We start from the raw sequence: 16,169 nt of genomic DNA, 5'->3' as shown, positions 1-16,169 counted from the left end.
GATCGCTGGTCAAATCAAAGAAAAACATTGTGTATGCAATAGGGACTGCATTTTACACTGAATCTTCATGAAATTTGATCACAATATTTGTCCGGATGACATCAAGGTCCAATTCGATTTTAGGTTGTCTGGGGTCAAAAACTAGGTCACCCGGTCAAATAAAAACAAACAAATAGTGGCTGCATTTTACACTGGATATTCATGAAATTTGAACAGAAAGTTTGTCTTGATGAAATTAAGGTAAAGTTCAAATAGGGATCATCCAGTAAAATAAATGAAAACATGGTGAATGCAATAGGGTCTACATTATAGACAGGATGTTCATAGAATTCGATGAAAATATCTGGTTTAATGAAGCCGAAATCAGGTTTAAATATTGGTTATGTTGGATCAAAAACTAGGTCATCTGGCCAAATAAAAGAATAACCTTGTGTATGCAATAAATGAAGTCTGATCAGAATGTTTGTCTTGATGAAATCTAGGTCGAGTTCAAATGAGGGCCATCTAGAGTCAAGAACAAGGTTACCCAGTAAAATCAAAGAGAAACTTTGTGAATGCAATAGGGGCTACAATTTAGGCAGGATGTTCATGAAATTTAATGAAAATATTTGCTGTGATGAGATTTAGGTATAGTTCAGATATGGGTCATGTTGGGTCAAAAAGTAGGTCACCTGGTCAAATCAAAGAATAAGCTTGTATATGCAATAGTGGCTGCATTTTTCAGTGGATCTTCATGAAATTTGATCGGAATGTTTGTCTTGATAAAAGGTAGGTCGAGTGTAAAGTTTAATATTGGTCATGTTGGGCCAAAAACTAGGTCATCTGGTCAAATCAAAGAAATACTTTGCCTCTGTAAAATGTCGCATTTTAAGAAGGATATTCATTAAATTTGATCAAGCTGTTCTCCGGTTAGCGACCTAGGACCATTTGGTCCTCTTGTTTGTTGCTGTTCGCCCCAACACAATTATAAGTTATAAGGCGACTGTGCAGCTTTGATGGTTGAGGAAGACCCAGGTTACCCTCCGTGCATTTTTTTCATCACGGGCGGGCACCTAGGTATAACATCCGACCTTCTGTAAGCCAGCTGGATGACTTCCTCACATGAATAATTCAACACTGCGAATGGGGCTCGAACCAAAATCGGTGGGGGCAGATGATTCTAGGTAAACGATTTTAACCACTCGGTCACGGAGGCACACTTTCATATGTCAGAAACACAATTCAAATTCAATATGGTCCCCTATGTCTCAAGGACACGTATCTAGTTTTAAGTTGTTAGCGGACATCTATGCTATTTTGACATGTAAAACTGAGATCGTCGAAACAACAAGAGACATGCGCGGGAATCAAAAAGAAGCTAATAATTTCGATGTCTCTCTAGGTGAATTATAAAGTATCAGTGACACCCAAAAGCGTGCCCAAACAGTGTACTTGAAGAATTTCGGGACAAGTATTTGGTACCGTACGTCGCTCATATACTCAAACACAAAAGAAAGTGTGCACTCGCGCTTTCGTCAACTGAAGTAGATTACGTTGTCCCAAGTAGATCATTTTGTCTAAATGCCATGTTTGGTACCAAAATTTAGTGCAGTTTATGGCCAAATTGATGTGTATCGATTATTTTCAAAATTTTGACATTTATGGGGATTCTTGGCTATTCAAAGCCAACAGGGGTCAAAAACGAAAGTTGTAAATCTCTTTCTTGTCAGATGATAAAAGAGCTGCCTGATCCTCAAACATTATTTTGTTTAAATATCGTGTGTGACCACTTCTACTATCTATTTAAGCATTGATATGGCAACGCTTAGGCCTAACGTAAGAGTAGAATGATGTCACGAGGAATTTTAGTCCATTCTTGAGGAGCGGTTCTCACCAGAAGTCTGCTTGATCTATGGCGTGCAGCAACTCGACCAGTTCGCTGAAATTGCTGGTGCAAAAGGAATTATGACATTACTTTGGCACCGGAACGTTCTGCTGACGTAAATAACGTTGTCATACCGTCGAATACTTGTTAATGCTTCAATTCGCTGAGTTTCACTTAGTCGTGATATTTTATTACAGCACAATTTTGAAATCTAATGTGTTTTTCCTTTCACCAAAGGTATGAGAAAACTGAACTGACAAAACACGTTTGTTAGACATGTACATTTCCTATGGGCAGCACGTGCAAATCGTGCAAAAGATCACTATCGCTAATTATCTTGACTCCATTCAGTTTTTATTGTTAAACTGAACGAAGATCAATTTTACATGCTTCGGGCAAAGTATGTTGCAAATTGTATGCAGATACCTCTTTCAGAACAGAGAATATTCATAATGAAAAAGTGCACACTTTCTTTTGCGTTTGGGTATATTTATACAAAATATATATTCATCAATCAAGGATATGCTAGTGCGAATGAACTGTGCTTTTCCTAAGAAAACATCGTTAAAGTATGTAACACAAATCACACGTGCACCGATTTTTTACAAAATAATATGTCCGCTATGTTTTCTTCAGTCAATGAAATAAAAATGGTATTTTACCTTAGATTTCCTTATAGTATAAAACGATTCACTTTCTAATCTAAATGAAGCATCACTTTTTACAACTTCTCACTATCCAATCTTTCTGATCAATTAACGATCTCTCACAAATACAAAATAAAATCGTGTCATCAAATTATCACTTTACACGGCTTCATGAACATCACGGCCAACTAACATTTAATTTGTAAACATGCGCCTACCAAACAATTGATAAAAGATCGGAAGTTTTTTTAAAGATATGTTTTATTTCCTTTAATTTTCTGTTACTTTTAACTTTAAACAACCTAACTGTATGCAAAGAAATAACGACGAATGTATGCAATATAGCTTTTAGATTAAATTTGGACCTATCTTTTTTCAAGCCCAACAACATACATATAATAATGTGTCACAAACCCGACTTGTCCTCGAAAACAGTGTCAATGAGTATTGTCCGTTAAGTATTGACCTGGCACTCATGAATATTCCGTGTACTTCCGTAAATTAATTTTCGGTGTCCGAACATAAATAGCGATATAACTAAATACTACATATATCGTTCTTAATTGATATACTGTCACATGTGCAGGTAGCTGTGCGAACAAAGCGTTTACCTGCCAATATCAGGATTGTGGGTTCGAGTCCTACGTCTGACCATATCTTTTTTTCACCAAATTTTATGTGCAGACTTACTACTAATTTGATCAAACGTATCGTGATATTTATGGTTCATTTATTAAGAGTAATCACATATATAAAAATATTTACCCGTTGTAAAAAAGTGGAATAAAATTGTTTTAAATGTATCTTAGATAAAAAGACAAATCACCAGAAAATAAATACTACAAGAGAAATTTTTTTTATGAAATATGACACATAAAATAATGTAAACGATAGCATTTCAATACAATAAATTGAAAAAAAGATCTATTAAGTTAGTGATTTCGAACCCGTATTAACTCAATCATATATGGCTTATGACGACTTCCTCGATATAATAAAGGATCACAACATGACTCAAGTGGTTCAAACATTAGAAACGAAATCATTCTTATTTATTTCTTACAAATAATCACACCTTTGTCAACTCAGTAAATATCCTTCCTTAAACTGGTGACCGTGTCATAATGTCAACTTTTGTAAACTTAACCACCAAATTTTCTTAAACAAAAGTACCGAAATTTACCACTGTATAGTAAAAGATAAAAGGAAAGAGCACCCCAAACGTAGCCATAGAGCCATGCATCGCAAAGTAGGCCAACAACAAAATATGTAGAATCAGTCGGCAGCTCGTGGATGACCAGCCGCGTGTATAAATACTCAATGATTCTAAGGAATCAGTAAATCTATAACAACACAGAGACATAGTACGGGGTAACCTTTTGCAGCTACTACATGGAACTAAATTTCCGCTGTTGTGACTATACATGATAAAACGTATGGGTAGATTTCCCGGAAGCACAAGTCATCCCAAACACAGCAGCCACAATTCAGAAACTTTATGACCCAGTTCAAATATGATATTATGCAGGATGCAGTTTCCCTTTCCCCGCTTGTTCAGGAGTGCACTTCACAAAATTCGTGTCCGTTAACGTTAATTCTAAATTTTTGTTACACCCCCAACCGCCATCAAGAAACATGACTATTTTGATACCATTTAGTAATAAGTACTTAACGATTTCCCTTAATGTCTTACTGAAAATGAAAGGGGCGCTACAAATGACAAATGGGAGCACAGTAAAGCAATAATTCTTTCCCTTTACTTGAAAACGGTGCGCCGGGAATATGTCTATATGTTGATACCCCTTACTGAGGTCAAACTTAAAACAGAAAGAATTTAGAGTGAAATATTCAAGACCTACTTTCTAGTTTTCAAAAGAATTGTTTTCTTTCTAAATGGGTTTGTTTACTTTACGTAAATCTAAGATGAGGCGCTAGTTATCTTGTTTATTTATGGAAACTGTTAAAGGGTTTATAATATGCGGAGTGAACGGTGTCTCAACTATACAACGATTTTCTAACAGTTCTGCTACAGCCGATTCAACAAAATCCATATTATCTATAGTCGACTTATTATTTAATGAAAATGAACGCTCTGGTACAGTTAGAAATGGTAACTTATATCTAGTTTTCAGGACATCAATGATGGATTCATTAGCACCTATGCTCTCCCAAAATTGTACATGTCTCTTTAACCGACTTTTAACGTTATCATATTTGATCTTGCATTGCATAAAATCTGACCCCTTTATCTCAAAAAATCTTTCGAGTACAAATATATGTCAAAATACTTATCATTGACTGACGGCTGGTCCTGTGACTGTTTCTGTCCTGCCAACTCCGACCCCGTCGGTTGCTCGTTTCCTTGAGAACCTTTGACATTGATGCCGGAAGTGCCATCTGAATCCATACGCAAAACAGACGTCGTCTGGGGAAGCTTGCCTGGATCCTCGAAAAAGCTGACTATAGCCATAACGCTGGGACACGTAGTTGTCTGCAACACCTCTCTTTGAAGTAGATTGTTTAGTAGACATGAATGAAGGATTAGACTGATAAGAGTTATAGTGGTGCTGTTTCGAAGAAGCTATCTTAACTTTTTTAATAGCCCTTGACTCGGCCTGTCTGAGTTTGCGTTCGTCGTCGCTATCGCTAGCGAGGATGGGCTTCTCATATTCACGTTCTGTAGACCAACCCCCCGGGGGAACTATCAGCTATTTGAATTAACTTATTACGATGCTTAAATTTGCTTATCAATTCTTTCACCTCTTTTTCACAGTTTCTGGCTTAGACAGCTACTTCAATACCAATTCAAGTCCTTCTAAAATTTCAGTGTTAAAATAATACCAAATCCTGTGCGACTCTTTATTCAGAGTAACTTTTTCAACTTTTGTCTGCTTTGTGTTACATGAAATATCTTCCCTCAACTAACTTAATTGAGTGCCAAAATAAACTCGGAAGAGATTGAAAGTTGTAAAAGTATCGTCCTCTTTATCCCTCAGGGACCTACTTTGTGAGTTGTGCGCAAATGCCATCGACGGTGAAGCTGAAGTTCCTCTCCGCAGACGGCTTGTTCTTTGAGGATAATTCTCCTTGTCTTCAGATTTAGGGGAATACTCCCTCCTTGAGTTTCTAGAAGCAATGTGACTGCCACGTCTATCGTCTTCCATAACAAATTAACATACATGTCGATCTAATCCAGGGTAACTGTGTAAGTGAATCCTGTTGTAACCTTGAATACCGAAAATCCCGTGCAAATGCTTTAAATGCCTTATTATACGCCTCAGTTCACATCATAGTGGACAACAAATCTACTGTTATGCTGTCTACAAATCGAGGACTCAACGCAAAACTAGTCTAAGTGTATATAGAAATAGAAGCAGATAGACTAGTTTCGCGTTGAGCCCTCGAAATGGTTAAAAACTATTAATTACAATTAAACGATGATAAATACAAACAACATTGGCTGCCAAAATATTGGGCGCCATTCGTCGCAGTGCAATAGAAGGCTTGATCTGCTCATATGAGTTCTAGACCAGGGGGTATGTAAATACAACGTTCACAAATATGCACCAAAATCAATATTCTACTGTCAGTGATGAAAACTGGCCTTTACCATCAATATTTCATTCCAAGTGTGCATTCGTTGTGCAAACTAGCCGATATATAAAAAATAACATCATATGGTTAGGCAATACAGTTAGTTAAGAATAAGAAAGTAATGTTGATAAAGACGGGACTGTTGGATACGGTTTATAAGAGGTCATTGGATGAAAAGAATTGGAACCACTGCCTTACCCTTGCATGATCGTTAGAGGCGACTAATAGGGTCTTAACACTTGGTTTTGCTGTAACTCTGTGCTTCCAGCAGATATGCAAATTTTGATTCCATACCTCATGTTTTTATTTCAATGTAAATGAGATGTGAAACCAAAATTTGTAGTCCTGTTTGGCGCCATATAACCTATACTGTGTTGGTGCGCCGTAAAACCCAAATAAATAAATTGTGTACTGCAAGAAAAAGTAAAGATGTCGGATGTGGATATTTCGGAAAGGTAGGCTCCTTGTTTGTTCATTGATTTTTCTGTTAATATTTCCTATAGGGGAAACTTTTTGTCGTATAACACGGCACTGATACTCATCGGCTGTATACCATTACCTCAGACAACGACTCGATTTTAACCAGGTTGGATTATTTACTTAATCCAGTACAAGTTATCTCCCTTGGACTATCATGGGCATTTTTCCCGCCTTTTATCTTTGTTGTAAGCGTCACGTGAGATCAGTTCCTAGTCAGTTGTAGAAGAGGACGGACATGTTGAATTGGTTCCTCTATTTGATTGTTTCTTGCTGTAATGGTCATTGTTGCAGGTTAGGAATGATTTGCTCTTGTTTTATTTGTTTAGACTGCAAGCATATTTCTGGTGTTTTATAAGTAATTAGATATCTGGAATACATGTAATTGTACTTGTATATAGTTTTTAAGATGACGGCATTTTTAACTTTCTTACCTTCTATAATCTTATTCTTAAACCTAATTAATACATATGCAGTAACAATAAAGGATCACAGTCTATGGTACTTAGTTGCACTCGTTGTTACTCTAATTTGCAGCGTAACAGCACCTTCTCGAGAGTGTGTGTTGGACAGAGTACGTAGCAGTTGTAGAGACGGTGTGTGTGTTGATTCGATCCACAATCGGTATGTAAAATGTTATATTTATTATATATGATTGCAATAGGCTTATTTAAAGTAATACATGGATTGGCTACTTGATGATGTACGTTGTGTACTATTACAGTTATTATACGCATAATACTATGTATGAAACCAGATGTCTGGTACTGACCTTTTTCTTTGAAAGTTGGTATTTAAAGTTGGTGTAATGCTCCTTGTCGGAGTATGATATTGACTAAGGAATAATCGTCTCTAAGGCTGTCCGGATTGCTACTGTTTTAGTTCATACTACCGCTCATGTATGTATAAGCACATAATTATTAAGTAATTTATTGTTTATTTTCAGGGTCACGACATTGTCGACACTTTCGATACTGGTATTAGAAATTGTATCATTTCGGTGTACCCTGGAACCTTATGCTATTTGTGAAAAAAAATGATGAACTGTATCAGTGTTGTGGTTCAAGCATATATCTGTTATTTTAGTCTTAGAAGTTTTAAAAGAAACCAAGGCAACGTAGACTTTGCCCTTGAATGCAACAAAAACAACGGAAAATAAATTTAAGCGAGGAGAGACTCGGTTTTTGTCATCCCTTTCTTGTACGATTTCTGCCATTTTATGAAGTACACATAGACAAAACGTGTGTATCAGCCAGTTTCTTGAATACCGCATATTTCTTAAAAAAATACTCGTTTTAAAATTTGGCAAGTGTACGGACAGAAGGCCGAGGTTATTCTGACTGTGTACGGACAGACGTTGGCCAAACGTGTACGGTAGAAGGAAGAAATTCAAAGATTTTTCTACGAAATAGTGTACGGAAAGAAGACAAAATCCTGAAGCGGTCACTAATTGCCTACGAACTTAGAAGGATCAGTCTGGTCTATATTTCAACATTAGTGTCAATTTTCAATGCTGCAGTCTCTCTAAGCCGTACAGGACTTTTAAGATTATTGAAAAATTAGAATGAAATTGTTTCTATTAAACTAAATCGTTCTGAATGTTAAATATATTTGCAAATAATTTCATAGATCTATTCTTTCATACTCTTTCTTTAGACGACCTTAATTTGTTGGGAAGGAAAGTACGGAAAGATTCTAATCTTATAGTGTTTTGTTTTACCTGTACATTCGAGCTCACTTATGTCATAATTATGTGAAGCCTTCATGCAAATACAAAGTATTATCTAATATTTCATACGATTTTTAAGTATAGTTTATCAAAGTATGGCATGCTGCTCTTTAAAAAGAAACTTTGGAGTTTTCAGATGTTATTTATGGTCGGCATTTGAAATGTTATTTTGACGTATCTAAATCCGGCTTTTATTAAATTATGACAATGTTTCTGGAAGAATTATTCACAAAATTGGTGGAAACATTCCCAGTCCGTGATTCAAACCATAGCACAGCTTGTGTTAGGCTGATTTATAACTGGACTCTAATTTACCTAAAATATGACAGAATCACAATCAAATGGATAATAATTTGCTATGCAGGCATCCGTTTTCGACATATAGTGACACATCAAAAGCAAATTACAGCTTGTACATCGCTTAGGTTAGCTAACATGATCAAGGAAAACAAAACACTGTATTCTGTCCGTACTTTTCTTCCCAACAAATTAAGGTCGTCTAAAGCAAATGTATGAAAGAATATATCTTATTATATGCAAATATATTAAACATCATTCAATTGAGCTAAAAACAGAAACAAGTTCATTCTAATTTTTCAATAACCTTTAAAATTCTGACGGCTTAGAGAGACAGGAGATTTTTTTGGAAACACATTGAAAATTGGCAGCACTAATGTCGAAATATAGACCGTCGGAATATAGACCATATTACTCCTTCTAAGTTCTAGTATAATGCAATTGGTGATCGTGTCAGGATTTTGTGTTCTTACCGTACACAATTTCGTAGGAAAATCTTTGAATTTCGGCCTTCTTATCGTACACTTTTGGCCGAAGTCTGTCACTTGACAAATTTTAAAACGAGTATTTTTTTGAAGAAATATGTGGAATTTAGGGAACTGGTTGATACACACGTTCTGTCTGTATACATAGTCTATATGCACTTCATAAACTGGCAGAAATCATGGAAGAAAGGGATGGAAAAATCGGAAAACCGAATCTCTCCTCGCTTAAATTTATTTTCCGTTGTTTTTGTTGCATTCCAGGGCAAAGTCTAGAAAATCAAGCCGTTGTATACAGCCGATGAAAGACAAATGTCAGTGCCGTGTTATACGACAAAAAGCTTCCCCTAAAGGAAATATTAACAGAGAAATCGATGAACAAACAAGGAGCCTACCTTTCCGAAATATCTACGTCCTCCCATCTTGCATTTTTCTTGTCGTACACCAGGTCACGTTACAGCATACAGTGACTACGGAGGACAATACGGGAATACATAATATAAATATGTAGAGACCCATGTATACTTGACCCTGAGACATGTGTAATGCACAATACTTTATTAAAAATATAACTTTAAGTTAAACTTATTAAACAGGAAATTTTAAGATACATAGTTGTTATCATTATCAAATTATTGTGCATTTTTGTGGTGTTATTCTTAATTTAATGGCGACAATCTCACAGCAATTCATGACTACGTGGCTGAAGGACGTTGACTTTCGAATCGCTTTCCCTTCACCTCTGTGGGGTTGAAAACCTTCATCTGACGTTTAACATTTGCATGTGAGGTAACAATGCAGCTACCCAGATACCTGTTCATGCCAATTATAATATGAGGCCTTCCTTTACCACTAAAGCTGAAAAATTGCCACATTCCTGAATTGTTTTGATGTGATATAAAACCAAACAAATCAAAACTTCATGGCCCAGTTCTTGAACACATTGTCTTGTACATGTATGTTTAAAGTTCTCATTACATCGATACAGTTCAGCACATATGGAAACTTCCTAGATTTAGCTGTCGAGGAAGACTTAGTGTGTCCATCCAGGCATTATTTCTGGCATGGGTGGAAACCTGGTAGAACCGTTGACTTTTCGCAAGCCGGGTGGATGGCTCGAATGACGACATGGGGTGGAATTCTCCATATTTTACTCCTTCTCGAGCGCAAGAAAATTTTATCCCAAGATACGACATCTTATCTGGAACGCTCGGCATCCTATTTCGAACACGTTTATCTCGAGCGCACAACATCTTATTTCCATCATACGAAATCTTACTTTAATTGCAGGACATCTACTTTGAGCGCACGACATATTATGTCAGAACTCGAGATAATATCATCTAACAAAAATAAGTGTGCGTTCTTAACATACCATCGTTCTATACAACCCATTCAAGCACGAAAAAAAATTACCGATTAGGTTTTCTAAAACTCGGGTCTCGGATCAGTTGTTACCAGTGTCTTCATCCTGGTCTATTTCTAAACTGTTTATTATCCTTTTCATGTTTTTAAATATAAATATATTCAACAAACAAATAAAAAAAATATCTTTGTACCACCCCTTCCCCAAAAAGAAATATTTTAAAAATGAAAATGAAAACAAAGTAAAGAAATATAGCTATCCCAGTTGGATTTAAATTATTTTATGTCTCATGTTTATCAACTGCAAAGTATAATCCATGATTAAAGCAAGCTTTGGTTTAATTTTCCAGTTTCCACATGATTTCTGTTGTAAACATTGGTAAAGTCACTGTGTTGTTTACACTCGATTTCTGCTACATTATATGGAACTTACTGTGATGGACTAAAAACATTACTATTCACATTAAAATAGGTATTTAAATAGAATTAACATACACAAACTGTATTTTAAGATAGATATTTTCATAATATTCCTTATAGATATGACGTGCTAAAGAAAAGTGATCTTTCAAGTGCTTCATGGAGATGCGAAAAATTAACCAAAACAGACGAAACTATTCAAAGGATGACCCATCGGGTATGTAAAACTTTGTAGTCTATCCGAGCACTCATGCTTTAATCATAACATGTACTTTTTTGATTCCTATTTTTTCAAGCTTTATATGACTCTAGATTTTTTTGTGTGAATTGTTCCATAACCTCAGGTCCCTTCTCTAGATTCCAGTTTGTTTAGTTATGCACGTTGGTTTCTCTTGGCAAACATTTTATTTTAACTAAGGAACATACGCCGTTTTTATGGAATTGCATCATTGAAGGTTCCGTGTATATCACGGTATGAATACATCTGCGGGTGTCTCTAAATTTTATCTTTGAACTTTAAACATGCATAAATGTTGAGTTCTGCTTTACCCTGGCTAGGGGGTGTGAACGGCAGTTTACATTTCCACAACCGTCCACTAAAAGGCTAATTCAAAACGAGCCTGCAACATTTTCATTTATTTTGTGTTGGGCGGCCTGTGCTTTTCCACTATTTCTATTTTATTTTGCAAGATCCAGATATAAACTATGCAAAACATTAATGATCTTCAAAGATATTGGTAGGGTCAAAATGCATTTTCCCATGGTAATATCAAAAAGAAAAAAATGACAATTTTGCAAAATATTTTATTTTGGACATTTTTCCCTATTTGCACAAAAATATTACATTTTTCTTACAAAGACAAAAAGATGTTTTATAAATGAAGCAAAACCTTCATATGTGTGTGTGTTGTGTCCAAATGGCCAATATTAAATGGAATATACCCTACCAAAGTCGTTGTTTGACTATAAATTCAAAATTTATCAAGATAATTAGAATATTGTTATTATCTTGTAGACTTAATCAAGCACATAATCGCCTTGATATCCGTTTGAGCTGTGATACTCCTATGTGCAATCTAGGGACATCATGACAAAGTTGTAATAATAACTGTCACCTTTGAAGTATTCCGAATCAAGATAACTGTCACCTTAAATTAAATGATGGCATATATAACTGATAATAGAGCAGGGTAATTAGTTACTGATAATAGAGCAGAGGAATTAGACCGCAGCACTGAAAAGAAACCACTGCAGAAACAAGACGCATTTAATAGTCTTTAATTTCAGCGAACTCTGTTTTTAAAAAGCATTGATGCTATTTTTTAAATTGCGATGCCAGAAGTATAACTCACAGATCATTGATTACAGACACCACTTTGCAAGATGAAAACAAGTGTATGATGCAGTCGAACCAAGCCAATAACATTTTACTTAATCAGCAAAATAGTAGTTCCACAGGCGGGGCACTAGCAGATGACCGACGCGCAGGAAATAAGATGCGTAGAGCTAAATCAAAAGTATTCTCACAAACAAACCTTTTAAGTTTTGGTAAACATTTCCTTTACAAGTGACAATTTATTTGTTTTAAGACTGAAGCCAATATGTTAAATATTTACGAAATAACAAGTTCCCATGTGTGATTTATCGTAGAAAAACCCGTGTTTTGAGTTCTTATGCGTAAGGCCGTAGGCCTGAGTGACATTTTGTTTCGCATAAAAACGAAAAACCCGGGTTATTCTACGATAAATCACACTTGAGAACTTGTAATTTCGATTCTAACACAACATACTTGTATCGACAATGTTAGAAAAAATAGTAACTACTTTTTACGACATGAACTACACTTCTGCTACGCACCTTGATCACCCTATATATAGAGGATGACGTCACTACTTTATACGCGCATTGGTTATCGCAAATTTTAACACGATCCGATTCATTTTCCTATTAAACAAAGAAGGCTGAAAACAGAGAATTAGATCTATTATACAACAATTCACTGTTCTGACGTCACAATTATTACGTCATAGCGTCAAACGGCATAGCGGCGCGCTGGAAAGAAACCAATTGAAAACTGGCAAATATGTAATGAATGCCGTCAAGGATGTACTTTAAAGTCCTTGGTAATGTGTTAGCATCGAAATAATATATCTCATTTAGTGATTTGCTCTTGAATAAAATCATTATTTGTCATTCAGATGCGTATTATTATATCACTCGGGCTGCACCCTCGTGATATAATTCCTTCGCATCTGAACTCCAAACAATGATTTATTCAGCGACAAATCACTAAATGAGATATATTATTTCTTAAATAAACGTTGATTGATTTTCTTCAATGTGTATATATATGTTACTTGCCAGTCGTCTTAGATTGTTTGATTTCTTTCACACCGGACTGGCATTTCCGGTGTTTTAACCCGTGCCGGCAAAACCCATCTGGCACCCCCCCCCCCCTCAGATGACTCTCGTGCTGTTAATGACAACTGGTGGTTCATGCACTAATAATATATTGTTTATGTAAAATACGAAAAAGCAGGTACCTTGATAGTTTCTCTCGTATATTCCTCGATTCAAAATACGTTAGTTTACCGTAAGAACATAACGTTACGCTACAAATGATAAAACTAAAGTGGAACTTTGTTATTGTGCGTAACGCAAAACATCATGACGTCACTTCTGCTTACGGACGTTAATTTCCCGCACTTTGTGTTCATTCTCTACAATAAGAAGGAGTGCTACGTAAGTATTTCTACCTGTTATTTGTAAAATACAGTATGCAAGAAAAATAATCTGCCAGAATAAAATGCTTACATGTATACGATATGCAAGAAAACTATCAGTCATGTGTTTACAACTCGGATAGAAATATCCGTCCATCGGCCAACTGCAAAAGAGCGGTAATTCGGCAAGCCTCATTACCGCCCAATGCGCAGGTGCCCTCGGTACAGATATTTCTATCCGAGTCGTAAACACATGACAGATATTATTATTCATTACCAAGAAATGAGCATGTACATAAAAAGATGACTTTAGTGCTAAACTGATACGATAAACAGTGCTGGCATGTGAATTCTGCTTTTCTAACTATCAATATTTTCAGTTATGTTTTCTATGGTGCACACACATCATTCTTAACACTCTAAAGATCTTCAAAGGTAGTAGTAGGATCAAAAATGTATTTTTCCATGGTAATATAGAACAGGCAAAATGACAATTTTGCAAAATATTTTGTTTTGGACATTTTACCCTTTTTTTTGCACGAAAATATTACATTTCTTTTACAAAGTCACAAAAATGTTTTATGAATGAAGCAAAACCTTCATTTGTGTGCGTGTGTCCAAATGGCCAAAATTAAATGGAATATACCGTACCACATTCGTTGTTTGACGATGAATTCAAAATAAATCAAGATAATTTGAATATTGTTAACATCTTGTACATTTACTCAAACACACAATCGCCTTGATATCCGTTTGAGCTGTAATACTCAAATGTGCAATCTTTATAATTCCACAGCGGGTGACCAACAAGCAGGAGACAAGCTGCGTATTCCGAAAAGATTCTCACTAAAAACTCTTTTTAGTTCAGGTAAACATTTCCTTTACAAATAACAATTCCATTTTTTAAGACTGAATACAATATTGTTTGATAAAACGATTTCATTACCAAGTAATGAACATCTACATGAAAAAAATGAGTTTAGTGCTAAACTGACACGATAAACAGTGCTGGCATAATGGTAAGAACGTCAGAAATGTTTTATCTTGTTTCTCAAAGAGGGCCATTGATGACTATTGCTCCACTGGGGTCACTACAATCAAGAAAAAAATCACAATATCCATGTAATTTGGTAAACATTGAGTCCGATCTAATGTGATGGTTTCGTTTGTTAATGCTGCATATGTAGCTGGTGATTTAATTTATGCCAGACAAATCAATATATTGCACGCATTTGCGAAAATCGAAACGTTTTAATATATTTTTTATCGCAAGAGTCCACTGAAGGTACTAATTCTTATAAATATTCGCCAATACATTTATTTGAAACACGTTTATAAAGTAATCGGTATTAGTAGAATAAATGTAACATGCACTGTTATTTTTTTCATTTTAAATAAAAATCAATTTATCGTTTGTTTCACTTTGTTTTGTCGTTCATGTTCTGATTTTCTAACTATTAATATTTTCAGTTATATTTTCTAAAATTACAATATAATAATGACCGAAGGTTGAGCAGATATAAATATAAGAGTAGGGCTGTAATACTGGCGCCATGACTATGAAAAAGAAGGACAAAGATCTAGTAGAAAGAATCGAAGCACGCCACCCACTCAAACAAACACCCTAATATCAGTGTATGTACATAAATATAAACAAAAATGATAGACAAAGTAAAGGCAAAAAAGCGAACAAATTCGAGCACCACCTTGAATCGGCAATTAGCAAATATTTGATCCTGTTTATGGTGCACACACATCATTCTTAATCCCTACCATATACCAGTTTGTCCTAAAATCGCCTAAAGTCTGGACGTAAATAAATGGGGTAAAATAGATATAGATACAAATACAAATTTTATTTAAAGTCGGTGTTAGATATATAGACAACATTAGCTATGTATAACTATGGACCGACATAAAAAAAACAACAGAAGTATACATAATAACATAATAAAAATGTACCTATCAAATAGAGTAACAATATTAATACATCACAATTAATGAGTAATATTTCATCTGAGGACCATACGCCGTTTGTTAAGGAATGGCACTCTATGTATCATTGAAGGTTCCGTGTACAACTAGGTAGGAATGCATCTGCGTGTGTCTCTAAATTTGATCTTGGCAGTTTAACATGTATAAATGTTGAGTTCTGCTTAACCCGGGTTTGCTGGTGTGAACGACAGTTTACATTTCAACAACCGACCAATTAAAGGCTAATTCCAACCGAGCCTGCAACATTTTCATTTATTTCTTGTTTGACGGCCTGTGGTTTTCAACTATTTCTATTTTATTTTGCAAGATCCAGATATAAACTATACAACACTCTAAAGATCTTCAAAGGTAGTAGTAGGGTCAAAAATGTATTTTTCCATGGTCATATATAAAACAGGCAAAACAACAATTTTTTTTACCCTTTTTTTTGCACGAAAATATTACATTTCTCTTACAAAGACACAACCGTGTTTTATGAATGAAGCAAATCCTTCATTTGTGTGTGTGTGTGTGTGTGTGTGTGTGTGTGTGTGTACAAATGGCCAAAATTAAATGGAATATACCTTACCACATTCG

At 35.3% G+C, this 16,169-nt stretch overlaps 1 protein-coding gene across 1 annotated transcript in view; it reads left to right on the top strand.

Annotated features, from left to right (window-relative positions):
* The first annotated feature begins 10,995 nt into the window (after positions 1–10,995).
* The window catches only part of LOC128553057 (trichohyalin-like), a 46,075-nt gene continuing 40,901 nt past the window's right edge, over positions 10,996–16,169 (top strand). The window contains exons 1-3 of the mRNA XM_053534169.1: positions 10,996–11,092; positions 12,244–12,423; positions 14,395–14,466. Of these exons, the coding sequence (XP_053390144.1) occupies positions 11,035–11,092; positions 12,244–12,423; positions 14,395–14,466 (310 nt within the window). The 5' untranslated portion in view covers positions 10,996–11,034. The remainder of the gene's footprint in view (positions 11,093–12,243; positions 12,424–14,394; positions 14,467–16,169) is intronic.

This window comes from Mercenaria mercenaria, unplaced genomic scaffold (genome assembly GCF_021730395.1).
Source record: "Mercenaria mercenaria strain notata unplaced genomic scaffold, MADL_Memer_1 contig_3437, whole genome shotgun sequence".
Taxonomy (NCBI): domain Eukaryota; kingdom Metazoa; phylum Mollusca; class Bivalvia; order Venerida; family Veneridae; genus Mercenaria; species Mercenaria mercenaria.
Note: the sequence above shows the minus strand (reverse complement) of the source record. Positions and strands in the feature narration are given on the sequence as shown.